At 45.7% G+C, this 15,304-nt stretch overlaps 2 protein-coding genes across 2 annotated transcripts in view; one reads left to right on the top strand and one right to left on the bottom strand.

Annotated features, from left to right (window-relative positions):
* GTF2I (general transcription factor IIi) overlaps nt 1–15,304 on the bottom strand; it is a 184,828-nt gene that overhangs the window by 62,017 nt on the left and 107,507 nt on the right. The gene's annotated exons all lie outside the window — the stretch shown is intronic.
* The window catches only part of CASTOR2 (cytosolic arginine sensor for mTORC1 subunit 2), an 89,911-nt gene that overhangs the window by 47,075 nt on the left and 27,532 nt on the right, over nt 1–15,304 (top strand). Inside the window, exon 2 of the mRNA XM_052688498.1 lies at nt 5,566–5,636. Coding sequence (XP_052544458.1) covers nt 5,566–5,636 — 71 coding nt within the window. The remainder of the gene's footprint in view (nt 1–5,565; nt 5,637–15,304) is intronic.

Here is a 15,304-nt window from a genome sequence, read left to right as displayed (position 1 = left end):
ATGAACCACTTGGAGGTGACTGGGTGACTTTCTTAGCATGTGGAAGGAGGGAATCCTGCCAAGCACCTGGCGCTTGCATCATCTGAGCACCAGCCAGAGCAGCAAGGTTCAGATCCAGGCTTTTTGTGCTGCCCTGTGTGCTAATATAGGTGGTGAGCAGTGACGTTTGAAGTAAAAACTGCACAGCAGAGCTCGTTTGAATTAATTTATGACCCAGGAAGAAAAATGTGTGCTAAGAATAACTTTTAATTACATGAGGTCAGTAAATTACTCTGCGGATCCATGCCTGGGACGAGCCTTGGATGTTGGAGAAGTCTTAACTTTAGTGTGTCTGCACCTGAAGTCAGTGGCTTCTGTATTGTTATTAAGTTCAAGAAGAAAATGCTGTATTGAATGCCCGAGTTGCACAAGTAACAGATGAGCACAGTAACACTTGCGTAGTCTTAAACTGCATTTCCATTCCCTGCAGTGCATCTCAGATAAGCACTACAGGCTTCTTTCTATTGACATCTGCATTGGGCTGGGAACCCAACCCTGCCCGCATTCTTTGGACAGAGTGGCTTAAGGAGAGAGCTGCACTTGGGTGGACTCGCACCTTCTCATCTCCTTCATAGAGTTCCCTTCACAAAGCAGAGCTTCCCAGTCTGTCCCAGCATGTGACACATCTTCGTTTCTTCACTTTGTCTTGCTACTACTTCAGCATAGCTTTGGCTTTTCTCGCTGCATTTGGCAAGAGTTTATTTCTACACTTAAGTCGAGTTAAAACAGATTTACTCACAGAATCTTATCTAAATACGATGGTGGAAGTCTGTTGAAAAACAAGCCAGCCAAGTTGCTTGTGTTTAAAAAAAAAAATGCTGTCATGACAAATGAGGGAAAAATTTATTTCCCAAGAAACGGCTTTAGAAAGCAACACTGCAAACTTTGTGCTTTGACTGGTGAGAGCACTGTGACTTAGACCTCGCTACTCCTACAAAATAAATGCCAATGTGTGTTTGTAGAACCAAAAAAATGTCTGCTGTGGTTATGTTGCGAGATAACCCGAATATTGTAGCTTCATTTAATCCACAGCTTGGGAAGTCTGCAGTGACCAAGTCTGGCTCCAGAAAAGTGGAAATGCTGCCATAATTACCAGTCCATATTGTTCCAAGGTGGTGCTGGTCTTTCATTTGCAGCAGTAATTTGATTTGCTTGGGCTCTTGTGGTCCAAAACACGTGGAACTGTTCTGATGAAGATCAGAACCGTGGTTTGGTACTGGTTTAAGGAAGGCAGGTACCTGAACACCCAGCTGGCACTTTTTGCATGTCTGTACTTCGGATCGATGTCTTTTTGAGTGCATCCACATCTTTCTGGGAAAAAGATTTTGTTTCCTTTCCTGCTTTCTGCATTTCAGGGCATCCTTTCTGTGTCTGTCCTCGATCCATTCTTTCAGTGATACAGATCATTTTTTTATTATTGTGTTCCCAGCTGTCTTAACGCCTAAACAAAGGATTTGGATAAGTTCTCCAGCTGCACAAAAGTCGCAAGGAGATGGGTTAACCAAAGGTCCCCCTTCTTAATTGCAAGCAGTGTAATCTGTAGCTTAACCTGTCATTAATATTATTAGGGATTAGACAAGACGGTCATGGTTATTGTGCTGAAAGTTCTGACACAGCACAGGCTGTAGGGTTTCCTAGAATTTATGTCTTCTCATGAACACTTGCTTTCCTTGGCCACAGATCTGTGAGTTTTGCTCTGTGTTGCTTTTGAAAATGATTAACTTTTGTAGCGACCCAAACTCTGCTATCGTGGGGACTCTGCAGGCGGCCCCTGGTTGTGTTTGCTAACGTCTGCATTGCAGGTCTGAGCACAGCTAATGGCTGCAAGGAATGTGACCGCTGTCCTTTGACCATTTCTAGCTGTGCTTCGACATCTTTTGTGTTTCCTCTGTTTGTTCAGCAGCTCATACGAACTGCTTGGAGTTTCCAGTGCTATCTGACTGCGTAGTCTAGTAATTAGATGGTGTAAAGTACTTAAAATATTACACAAATATGTCAAAACGTATTAGCAGCACAAGTGCAACTTACTGCTGCTGTAAGTGGGTTTCATATGCTGTACTAGAATCCAGCTCTTGTGATTTATCGAACTGCACTAAAGTGAAGATCACCAGGAATGAGGCGATTAGCATCAGACTGCCCTTCTGCACTAAGCGTGTGTATTACCATGATAATGTACAGAGTGAAGCATATAAATCCCTTCTCACCTAAAATCAGAAGACAGCCTGGAATAAAACTCAACAGATTAAATTTCTTCGTATTTGTTCAGACCTCATCACTCTCTACAACCGCCAGAAAGAAGATGAGTGGGGATTGGTCTCTGCTCCCAGGTAGCAGCGATAGGATGAGAGGTGATGGCCTCCTGTTGCACTGGGGGATATTCAGGTTGGGTATTAGGAGAAATTTCTTCTCCAAAGAGTGATGGTGTGTTGGTTGGCACAGCTGCCCATGGAGATGGTGGGGTCACCGTCCCTGGAGGTGTTCAGGAACTGTAGAGATGTGGCACTGAGAGTCAGTGGTATGGTGGGGGTGAGCTGATGGTTGGACTTGGTCATCTTAGTGGTCTTTCCCAACCATAATGACTCTCTGTCTTGTGGTTCACCATCTAAGGTGGACTTTCTCCATGGTGGTGTTCCCACAGACATACCTGTTTGTGGGACCCCCCATAGTGGGGACATCATCTGGGCTCCTGGTGCTCAGGGGAGGCCTGAGGAACAAACACCTCCAGGATTTGCTCCTGGTGCCCACTTCACTGCTTGCTCGCTTCTCCTACAGAGACTTAAGTGCTGTTTGCAAACGGGAACGATGCTGTTGCTGCGTCCTACACATGCTTTCCTCCTCTGTGCAAGCTCGGGTATTGCTTAAATACACAGTGTAAGCACTGCAGTTTCAAAGATCTAATCTAATAATAGATTGGTCTACATTTGCTGCGTTGCCAGAAAAAGACATATGTTGTCAGGCAGTCGAAGTCAGCAACAGCACTGAAATGCAAATGTGCTGAAACATGAAGAAGGCAGGAATCCAGAAGGATCTATCAGAGGTTTGGCTATTAGGGAACTAAAAATATTTTCTTCTTTGCATATATGCTTTCCACACGTACTTAGAGAAGTACTGTTTGCCTGATGTCTCAACGTGGTTAAAGGGCATTTCCTTTCCTTCCTTGGCTTTGGTGTGAGAATAAGAGTTGGTGTTGATGTTCAGCTTTTCTAAGAGGAAGGGGGTGGTTGGAAGAGTTTGAATGGGAGAGGAGCATGTAGTATGGCACAAGAAAAGAAATACAGTATTGGGTTCCTTCTAGCACTGATGCTTTGAGGCAGTGGGCACAGGTCTTTACACGGCCTGTGCTGGGACACAGGGTTATAGGGTGAGGACGTGGGCTTTGGTTGCATGCAATAATAACTTTCTGTGCCATATTTTGTCACACAGTGTTTGCAATTTCATTTTTAGCTTTTCCCTGGGGAAGAAAAAAAAAAAATGCCAAATTGGTTTGAACGATGTGAATGTATAGCCCAAGAAAGGATGGTCTTTTGTGGGCTGCTGGAAAGGCTGTGCTGTTAAATTCACAGCTCTCTGTGCTGCTGACCTTTTTGCAGGATTGCTGTGAGGTGGGGATTGGGCTTGGTGCTGATATATGAAGATGTGAGGTTTTGACACACTTTCTGAGCCAGCAATTACGGGATTTCATCTGTACATATCCCTTAAATATCATCATTTTTAGATGTGCACTAGGAAAATGGCATCTGTCAGTGCTAATACTTTTTCTGCCAGGTCAGTGTGTGCACACAGACATGTATTACCTTTCTGGAACAGAATTGCTCTATAAATATCATTGCAGATCAGAGAAAGGTAGTTTGGGGAGTTGAGGGGTTCATTTTGTTTTTCAGTATTAATGTTTCTTCTTAGCTCTCCCCTGGTCAGCATGCCTGTGACTGGATGGGCTGGCATGGCGAATAATTTCATTTCAGCAATGTGTCCAGGGAATTCACCCCATAATTGATCAATGCTGATCTCTCTGGGGAGCCACCTGGAGCAGAATCCCAGGAATCCTTGCCACCCAGGTCGCCTGTCACAGGTTGCATCCTCGTGCAGTTAAGCAATGAGAATTTAAAAAAATGGGCTACCACTGCTTTCTGCTTCTCTTGGCACAATTCCTGGAGCGAGTTGAGTTAGTAAATGTGGCTGTCACAGTAGCTATTACCAATGACACAAAATAATTAAGTTGTGGTTTCTGTTGTGGTGGGGCCGCTGCTGTATTTTATAGTGATACATCTGTGCTAGGAGGGAGGATGTCATGCTTGATTGTCGTGACGGATGCTTGTAAGGAAGCGGGATGAGTCTGTAAAGGCAGGTTGTGCAGTGCATCCATTTACGTGGCACCCTGCGGGCTGCATGCAGGTCACTGATGGAGCTGTGTGTTGTTTCTCCTCGTTTCCCCAGTGAGGTGATAGAGAGGGTGGCAGCCCTCTCATTTCTCTTGTTTTGGGAGGGGGCATCTTTTTTCAAGCAGACGTTGCTGTGCCGTACTTCGGTGCATGTCAGGAAAAAAATTCCTTCAGCTGTCTGTGATGTGAAACCTTAAGGCTGAGGCTTTTTTTATTGGTGTCTGCAGTGGAAGAATCTCATGTCACATTTGTTTTGTATCTGGTGGTAGGGGTGACATTGTGTGCAGCACTGAAGGAGGTGGAGAGACCGTGATGCGTGTGGTCTGGGTATTAGAAGATGAGCACACAGCAGGGACAGCAGGATATTAAGGCATTAACCTCTTGGGTTGGATATTAGGAAGAACTTCTCCAAAAGAGTGGTGATGCATTGGCACAGCTGCCCAGGGAGGTGGTGAGGTCACCATCCCTGGAGGTGTTGAAGTAGCATGGAGATGTGGCACTGAGGGATGTGGTTAATGGGCAGTATTAGTGGTAGGTGGATGGCTGGGCAAGGTTATCTTAGAGGTCTTTTCCAACTGTAATGATTCTGCACTCTTGTGCTTGGTGGCTTGCTGCCATTTTTCTTTTCACCTTGAGCTCCCCTAGGAACAGAGGCTGCCATCTGAATGAAGGGACAGGGACCGAACTGGGAATCAAGGTGATCTGGCTGAGAGATCTGCCTTCAAACCTCATTGTGTCAGGAGGCTTTGGAGACAAACAGGGAAGGTGCATGTGTGACTCATGGGGAGGCTTTTGAAGGTGTTGGAGCGAGCAGGCAGTGAGCAAAAAGCCTTTTGGTGTAACACAGCAGCTCCTGGGCTGTGACAGAACGCCTTAAGGGATGTGGTGATTAAGAAAAGTAACTAATAACTAAATCATAAAAATAATAAGTGTTTTACCAGCTCCGTTGTGCATAGGCAGGCAGCAGGGAATGTGGGTCACACAGCGTGAACAGCTGAGCCAGGAATAAAATCTGTGTCTGTGAATGCCTTGGGCTGCTCTGTGCAGCCAGCCAATGGCTCTTTCCCCAGCACTACCTATTTTAAATGGAAGACCAAGCTCTGCTCACCTTGCTACCTAATCACATTCCACTGTTTGCCTTTGCCAGGTGCAAGTTCTTCAGCCTCACGGAAACCCCCGAGGACTACACCATCATTGTGGATGAAGAAGGCTTCCTAGGTGAGTGCCAACATGTGCCTCTTCAGCATCCAGCCTGGGGCTGGAGGAGGAAAATGTCATTTCTTGCTGAGATCGTAAGGTAAAGTGTTTGTAAAACAGGGCTGTTTGTCAGTGCTGGTGGTACAGCTATGAAAGGTGCTTTGATCACTTAAGCACGCTGTCTGTGCTGCTGTGCTGTACAAGGTGTCTCGCACACAGAATATGAATGTATTTTAATGCCGAGAGAAGAACACACGCAAATCTCAATGAGCAGCCTAAAGATATTTGAAAAAGCAAAGCCATCTGGTATTATCTTGTTAAAATTGTCTTTTGTGCCCAAACCTCTATGAGCACACCACATCTCACGTCTCCAACTCGTTCCTCCACTCTACCTTTATAAGGAGCTCTGAGGATGAGCACTTTGCATCATCCCCATGCCTTCCCAGCACCCATAGAGTTGTGCATCAGCTACTTTGGTTCATCACTGAAAGCTGTGACTTCTCCCTGTTCTCACCCACCTCTCCCCAACTCAATGTACCATCGTTGCCATGGGGTGAAGGGCATGATCAGTGGACCGTGGTGAAGGACATGGCTGATGTCACTGGTGGAGCTGGTCGGTTGGGTGTCAAGGAAGGTGGCTGGTGTGTGCTTGGTGCTGCAGGCAAGTGCTGACGGAGAGAATAGTTTGGCTTTGCAAACGGAAATAGTTTGTAATACCATTTATTGTGTGGGGAGGTTTTGTTTGTAGGAGCCTTGTTGAGATGGTGGCATGAGGAAGTGTGCAATTATTATTATTTGTGTTCAATGGCTGCTTTCTGTGGTTTGGATTCAAAGTCTACACATATATTACCAGTTTGGAGAAAATTCATTAAAATATGAAAGAGGAGGATTTCATTCCTGGATGGGAATTAACTGTCAATAGCTGCTTGCAACACTGCAACATTCAATGGTTTTGTCATATCCAGATCCTGAGGAGAAAATTAGAAACTATTTAGTACAGAGTCGAAGTTTTATAATCAGTGTCATTGCTGAATTATTCCCCTTTCTGTTTCAGGAGTACTCGTAAACATAGGATAAATTGCTGCATTTTGGGATACAATAATGGTGGATTGAACATAAAATAATCACTATGTTGACAATAGGTGAATGGATCTTTACAGCTACTGCTGTGAATTGGGAGTAGCAGGGTTTGCTTGGAAGTCATACTGCTGTGAGTTGGGAGTTGTGAGGTTTGCTTGGAAGTCACATGTCCTGACTTTGTTCCCAAAAGAAGGGGTGACAAATGATCCTGCTGCCTGCATCCCTCTTGTTGTGCTTGTTCAGGTGGCGTATGCATGAACCTTTTATTGCTGCTATTGATAGTATCGGCCTTTCTATTACGGGTGGCAGCTGGGGGAAATCAATTCAAATTTGGTTTCCCCATTACAACAGGATGCAAAGCGTTCCTCTAAGAGCTTGATAATAACAGAGAATTCACCAAAGTAAGAGGAAAGTTGTTTGTTTTTTCTTTTTCCTAAGTACTGCACTATGTGGCAGAGCTTTTCCCAGTTAATACAAATAGATTCCTCAATTCAGTCACTGGTGGCAAGCCTGGATGGCCAGCAGCCCTGCACAGCCTTTGCCATTGCCAGTCCATGCTGTTATTTATCTCCCTGGAAATGACTCTGTCTTGAAACAAAGGTAAGCTCCAGCAGCAATTTGCTCATCAGCAGTGAGGTTGTGTTGCTCTGTGTGTCATTGTTTGTGCTTAGAGCAAATCCTGGGGCCAGGATGCCATGTCCTTGTGGGGCTGTGTGTCCTGCTGCTGCCCTGGGTTATCTTTGGGAAGCAGACAGTGCTGTCGTACTTCAGAGCAGCCGTCCTCTCTGCTTGGACCCGTCTGACTTTGTTGCCTTGGCTGTCATATGCACATGAATTTAGTGCTGATGCTTAGAGTAGCCTTGGAGCTTCCGTTGGGCTGTGGTTTTGGCAGCGTGTCACATCCCTTTGGTCAGATGTGCAGTGTGCAGATGGGGTGTTAAAGCAGAGCTTTGCAGGAGCAAAGATCATCTTCCAGGCAGTGCAGGGGAAGGAGGGGGTGCACTAAGGCCAGTGAGCCAGGTGCACGAACCAGCACAGCCAACAGTGTCACAGGACAGCAGCTTCATCACCTTCTCTTTGCTGGGAAGTGTTGGTGTGAAGGCAAGTCTTGCATTGTGTGCACCCTTCTAACTCTCCTAACAACCCCATTCCTGTAGGGAGTCCAAAATCTTTCAGAACTGTCACCACCATGTTCAAAGCTTCTTTCTCAGGGTCAGCCCTGCTGGGATCCCCACTGTTGCTCCATCACAGAAAAGCCAGGGTTGGAAGGGACCTCAAGGATCACGAATCTCCAACTCCCTGCCACACGCAGGGCCATGAACCTCCCCATTTAATGCTAGACCAGGCTGCCCAGGGCCCCATCAATCTGGCCTTGAACACCTCCAGGGACGGGGCATCCATTTCCACGTGCTGCAGTGTTTCACCATCCAGAGGAAATCAGAACCTTTCTTTCTCAGGCACCTCTACGAATTTTTGCAGTGGCAGCAGCAGGAGGATTGCCCTGCTAGCCAGTGCCTGCCAGGTTGGCCAGGCCCCTTGTCCTACATAGCACAAACAATACTGGAGGGAGAAGAAAGCTGGGGAAATGCTGGCACCTCCAGCAATCCTTGAGGTTAACACTTCAAACGCACTGACGTGCAGTAATCATTCTTAACTGTTTTGTCAAAAAATAATCCTCAGGCTTGTTTCCCTGCAAGAAACAAGTGAGTTGGGCTGGCAACCGAGTCATTATTTCTCCTTCCCAGAAAAAATCCGCAGTGCAAAGCTGTAACCTGCTTAAGCATTCCTTGCTCTGGAAGGGAACGGCCACAGCCTAATTCTTTGCTTTAATTCCTTGGCGCTGAGGTGGGGGATTAGATCTGCACAGAACCTCATTTGTTCCAGTGGCCATTTCTTGGACTTTGGCCTGCTGATGGGGAAGAATTCTATGCAGCAAAGTTACACTGGGACAGTGCATAGAAGTGTCCTTTCATGGCAGGTGCTGGGATGGATTGGCAGAAGGGTTTTGTGTGGGTCCTCCTGTGTGAGGGCAGTGTTCTCAGTGACCATGTTGCACAGATGTGGTTTTGGGGGGCAGGTGGGGTAGCAGCATTGTTCAGTGATATTCCCAGCAGCTATCTTGTTGCATCTTCTGTACCTATACCCACAGGACCTTTTATTGCAGGGAATGGGGCAGTTTGGGTACTTTGTTGTTCTCATCTTTTTTTTTGATGCTGGTTTCTTCAAATTGTTTGTTTGCAGTTCTGCTTATCCTTTGGTTTTTTTCCTCTTGGAAATGCACTGCTAGGTTCAGTGATAGTTCTGATTTGGCAATGCCATTCATCTAGCCTCTCCTTTTATATAATGTCTCTGACTGTAGAGCACAGTGTAAAAGGAAGAATTAACACTCTTCCAAAGCTGCCTTCAGGACAAGAACACAAATGAAGGAACAACCCACCAGGGGTAGCCTATAGTTGATGGTTGCATGAAGGTGAGAGATGTCTGTGGGTTACTCCCAGGTATTTCTTTGTTGCATCTCTTGCATTTGCTTGAAACAAAGCTGGACAGTTGGAAAGGACCTTCACAGAGTCACCACTGCTGGGACCTAAGGGAGAAGGAGTTCTCCTGTTGTGCCACCTTTGGGGCATGATAGTCGCTTTACATCTAGAAGGCAGCAAGATCTGCTTTCTCAGTTTCTGCTCCATTTATGATGGTCCCTTTTTAAGACCCCTGGAAAGGCAGTGGCTGGAGTTTGAAGGCTTCCTGGGAGCACACAGAGCCTGTTGCTGCACTGACCTTGGACGCTCCATATCCCTATGATGGAGTTCATCTGCAAAGAGGAGGTAGCAGTCCTTCCTTTAACCTTCCTGGGCTGCCTCAAATGGACAGCAATTTCCTTAAGGCCAGAAGTCCGTGTATTTGCACAGCATCTCGAATGAAGAGGTTCCTAATCTCAGTGCAGACCTCACAGTAAATTGCCCAGTGCATTAAGAATAATGGAACTGTTTGGAAAGAAAAACTCGACTAGCTGAAGTGGCCGAGAGATTTTGTCAGAATTCATAAAATGTTTACCTCGTTCCAATAAAAAGAAAGGATGAAAAGGAGAAAAGCCCTCCTGCTGGCAGCGCTGTGTTTTGATAACCATCATCCTCAGACAACCTGTTCCCTGTCTGACCTTGGATTCAGGACCATCACATACTTTAATACTGCATTGAGTTCCCTTTTTCAATAACATCAAAATGGTAAATTGCTTTCAGCATTTTCTCTTTCATCCTGTATATAAAATGGGCAAGAAATCAGCTTATAAATAAGTGCAAGCACAGAACCCATCTAGCTGGGAGCAATCTGTAACTTTATTTAAAGATAGTGGGGGAAGCAAGCTATTAGATGCATCTGTTTGGTTTGTTTAATATTTCTCCTATAACTGTTTTTCCTTTAATTTTTTTACTGCCCAGTGACTGGGCCTTTGTATCTCAGGCATGATGGCTTAATTTGCCTGCTGACATTTATAGCACTGAATTCCTTCCCCTGGCCCGCCAGGAGAGCTGGCTGGTTGCTAGGCAGAAGATGTTTTTCTCTATTAAACACGTGCACAGTCTTTCGGATCTCTGTATTGGCCAGACTATACTGTGTGTTGTTCAGGTTGTTTGGTGTTTTTTAAGTAATGTGGTATTAATGACCTAAATACAAATTAAAAGCATGGGGACTTGACTGGCTAATGAGAAATACGTGCTTGGTTGGGAAGGATTTTACTGCAGTGCTGATGCAGATCAATATGCATGTTAGGGGGCTGTGATGATGTGGGATTTCTGCCCTCTCCTGAGAGGCAGGGAGGTTTGGTATTACAGTTTTTGGGGGAAGGGAAGGAAGGATAAGAAGTGTGTCATATTCCAAGGCCTGGTTTGTGTCACTGGGTAGAGGAACATCGCTGCGCACACACGAGTGAGTTTGCACATACTATTCCTTGTGGTAACCTGCCACATAGAGGCTTTTGGTCCAGTTTCTCTGCTTGCTCCTATTTAAAGAAATATTACAAGCATATTAAAGATTTTTCACCACTTCTTCCTGCAGATGGGTGTGTATCAGTGTCTGTTTTTGTTTCACAGCCTGTGGTGAGAAAGCCCAGACATCTCTTCTTGTACCATGATTTCTTCCTTCAAACTTATTCCATCTTGGCTGCTTCCTAACACTTTCCAAAGCCTGAGACAGCTGAGCACGTAGATACCTGTGGCTTGCCCTCATCAACCCACTCTGGTGAATGCAGGGCCTTAAGAATGCTTTTCTGTCTGAAATGATTTAGGTTGGTATCTAAAAGCAAGATGGAGCTCAAAAAAGAACTAGCAGCCCTGCTTATTTGTTTCCACTAGAGAACATTTGGGCATTTGCTTGCTGTTGCACTGGTGGATCTTTTAATTATTATTTAGTTATTTTTTAGGCAGGGCTTAAGGGTTGCTTGCCTGTATCTGAGCAACCTTCCCAAGAGGGACTGGTGATAGAGCAGCTTTCTGTCAGCCCTGGTATCAGATCTGCAGAGCTACTGATGGCTCAGATGTTGCTCCGATAATCTAGGTGCAATGTGTCTCCTTGTTTTGGTCTTTCTGTTACTGGAATCAATTGAATTCTTTGTTTCTTACCTGGGAATGCAGAGGCTGCTGCACGGGTTTGACTCCAAGCTAACAGGCCTTTTCTGAGGGGGATGGGAGGAGGTTGGATGCCTTGAGCTAGTTGTTGTGGAATTAAAGCAGACGGGAAGGAGATGTTGGCTCCTTGGCCAGCCATGATTTTCAGGATGTTGGCCTGGTGATCATCAGGTATCTGCGGGATTCATGGAAGGGCTGTGTGGGGAAACAAGCCTCTCATTTGCTGTTGCAGACACAGGAAGAGCTGGAGCTCCCAGGGCTGCTGCAGGCTTTTCCCCTTGACTTTGGATAAATCTCTTATTGTGTCTCAGTTTCCTCGTCTGAAAAACAGGGATAATCCTATTAAATCACCTCAGAACAGGCCTTATAAAGATTAATTAGTAAACGTGTAGAAATGCTTTGATAATGTAACAGGCAAGGGCTGTGATAAATAACAACTGAGGTAGCTCTGTCCCAAAGGATTCACAGAACCTTTTACAACGGGTACGCTTGCAGACCTGCTGAATAAATCATCCCTCCAGTGGAACAGATTGGAGATTGCAATGAAAAAATCACCCTTTTGTGGAAAGGAAAAAAAAGAAGAAAAAAGAAAAGAAAAATTGCATAATCTTTTTAAAATCTCATATCTTAGTATTTAATCTTGCTTGGGATTAAGTCACATAGCCTCAAGGTTACAGTCATACAACTGTTAGGAATGCAGTGGCTCCATCTTCAAGCCTCGTTTGGAATGTAATTATTTGCATTGCTCTGTCAGCCCTGTGAAATATCGCCTGAAATGCAATTCTGAAAATGCAGAAAAAAAGAATTCCTTATGCTGTTTTCTTTGAAAATAGCGAAAGAATTGAAAACATGAGCCCAACTGCATTGGTTGCCCTTTTTTCATCTTTTCTTCGTGTTTTTGGTTTCTCAGCAGCACCTGCCGCGTGCTTCCCTTGACAGCAGTGCCCTGAGCCGCTGGCCCTGGCTCCTATGAGCAGAGCTTGGCCAAGGTATTTTGAAACATGGGGAAAATTCTGTCAGGAAGTGGAAAATGTGCTGATTCTGTGATTCCTGCAGTTCCCATAGTCTGATTGTCAGAGCTCGTGGTGCTTCCAGCCTGTGGGCCCTGGATGTCACTGGGGAGAACAGGGCTTTGTGGAGCACTGTGTAGCTGTGAGCGGTGCTGGGAGCAAACAGAGCTCGAGAAGAGCCGAGCTCTTGGTCATGGCACACATCTGCGTGCTGACCACAACTGGAGCCAGACTTTGTGCTCCTTTGCTTTGTCAGAGGTGTGGGTTGCTGGTTGGACTAGATGACCTTAGAGCTCTTTCCAACCTTTATGATTCTATGGCTCACTGGAGGAAAAGACCAAACTCTGCTTCTTCCTCCCTTCTCACAAGCAGGCTCCAGCTCCTCGAGCTGCGATTCGGTTTTTCCAGGTTTGCTCATGAGTAGCAGTGCGTTGTCCCGTGAATAGGAAGGAAGAGAGCAGCCTGGTTTCCTGCATGCAGACCAGAGCCCAACCTGGGTCTGCCTTCCCAACTCGGCTCTCCACTGAGAGGGAACACAGTGATTATTTTTGGAATCCACCTTGCCATGTTTCTAGCCAAGCATAATAATGATGCTTTGTTTTTGGATTGCATTCATGCTTCCTGTCCTATGATACCCCTGTTCAATAAGAAGTCGCTTTTTTTCTTCCACATACGAAGAACCCAGTAAACAAAGGAGGTTGAGTACATATTTCTGTGGGACGGTTCAGTTTTTGCCTCAACTACAAGCCCGTGTTTCCAGCGACTTTCAAAACTGGACGACATTGTTTACCGCTGCATTCCAAATATTTGAGTCCCTCTTATGAGACACGAGTGTGAAAACAGGATTTTCTGGATGCACCTCCCAGCAGTCTGTAGGTCCGTTGCTGTCAGTTGGAGCTGCTGATGCGGGGAGCTGAGAAGGGAGGGCACCATAAACATGTTTTCCAATGGATCAGGGGGCTGGAGCACCTCCCCTATGAGGACAGGCTGAGGGAGTTGGGCTTGTTCAGCCTGGAGAAGAGAAGGCTGCGGGGTGACCTCATTGCAGCCTATCAATACCTGAAGGGAACCTACAGCCAGGAGGGGAGTAAACTCTTCAGAAGGGCTGACAACAGCAGGACGAGGGGAAATGGATCCAAGTTGAAGGAGGGAAGATTGAGGTTGGATGTTAGGGGGAAGTTCTTCACAAGGAGAGTGGTTAGGCCCTGGAACGGGCTGCCCAGGGAGGTTGTGGATGCGCCGTCCTTGGACGTGTTCAAGGCCAGGTTGGACGGGGTCCTGGGCAACCTGATCTGAATGTGGATGTTTGGTGGCCCTGCTAGGCAGGGGGGTTGGAACTACATGATCCTTGAGGTCCCTTCCAACCCGGGTGATTCTGTGATTCTGTGACACTTCTGTAGGTTTCACATGCTGGTGCCAGTCCTGTTGGAAATGCACCTCTCCTTTGTGTTTAATTTTTAAAAAGTCGCTGTAAAAGTGTAACCAGCTTAGATTTTAGATTTCTGTCAAAGTTTGAGGTTGCGAGGATTGCAAGAGGAGAAACGAATGGAAAAAGAGAGGAAAGCGGGGGGGGGGGGGGGGGTTTTGTCTGAGCGTTTCCTTTTATCAGCCCTTGATTGCTCTCTTAGTGAGCACTTGTACTGAAGGTCTTTCCTCAGGAGGTGCTGATTATTTAAGTGGAGGGAAGGCAGTGCCTGTGCATACATATGGATTCACAAGTTCCCCATTTCTAAATGCCTACACAGCCACTGAGAAGGACTGAGATCACGTTATCCTGTGGCTTGATAGAAAAGGATAGCTGTGTGCTCCAGTTAGATGTTTAGTCCCTTGGAAAGCAGAGGAGCTATTTGTCAGAGTCAGGATTTCAGAGCTGGGCTATGTGTTTGTACAGCTTCATTTAATTCCAACTTACCCTTGGGTTATTTAATTTCCTGACAGCTGCAAAAACAGTGTTCTCAGATAACAATGGCCTCTAATTAGGCAATGCGCCTAAAATGGTAGAATGTTTTATTTGACCATGGCACTCATATTTTGCATGCAGCTTACAGATGAGAAAGTTGAGCAAGTTGCATTTCCAGCTTCCCTTGGCAGAAGCATTTCTGTCTTGTGATACTCAGTGCATAATGCTAAAGGCATGCCCGCTCTTCTTCTGCCCCTGCGGTTAAAAACACTTCTCATCTTTTTGGACTGCGTCATCAGTAAATCTGTCTTTCAGCTGTAACCACCTTCCAGAAATATGTTTTACCATCAGAACTTGCACAGCTGAGGATGCAGAGCATTTTAGAAACAAGCAGGCAGCAAGAAAGCATATGACATTTACCTGCAGTTGAAGGGTGTTGCTTCCAGGGGGTTGTATTACCGCACGGAGGTGCCCACATGTTGCTCTTATGGCTGATGCCCTTGGTAAACCACCAGGCAGTGATGGAAATAAACGTGCAAGTCAGCTGTTCTTCCAGATCTTTTATTCCATTTGGAAAAGGTGTTAGTGTAGGTTATGTTAATTAGATCTTGACTCCTGATGTGTGCTTACAGACTCTTCACGCGCTGAGCTGTAGGAATCGATGATTTCTGAGTTCCCTCCTGTGACAGCGATTGTTCAGGAATCTTTCCCCTCTTCTAGCTCTTAAGCTTCTCTTGAAGTCTTGAATCCAAAAGAAAATGGATATATTTATAAATACATATAAATATACATTTTTTTTTTTTGCTACTTTACTCTCTATTCTAATCCACTGCCAGAACTCACAGTTCTGACAGATTCCCATACCAAGTCCTCACCACTGCACTTATTTAAGCTCTTAGCTTTAAGTGCCATTTAAATAACCTTGACACAAAATTGCATTTCCTGATGTATTGGGTGCCTATTTAAAAGTCGTGCAGCCCCAATCAGCTGATTGCTCATCTACAGTCACAGCGTTCAGTTGAGCAGTCTTACATGCATGCCCTCTACCACGGACCTGAGGGCTCTGTTGAAGGTTTCTGG

Source organism: Tympanuchus pallidicinctus, unplaced genomic scaffold, assembly GCF_026119805.1.
Source record: "Tympanuchus pallidicinctus isolate F22 unplaced genomic scaffold, pur_lepc_1.0 scaffold24, whole genome shotgun sequence".
NCBI classification, from domain to species: Eukaryota; Metazoa; Chordata; class Aves; order Galliformes; family Phasianidae; genus Tympanuchus; species Tympanuchus pallidicinctus.
Note: the sequence above shows the minus strand (reverse complement) of the source record. Positions and strands in the feature narration are given on the sequence as shown.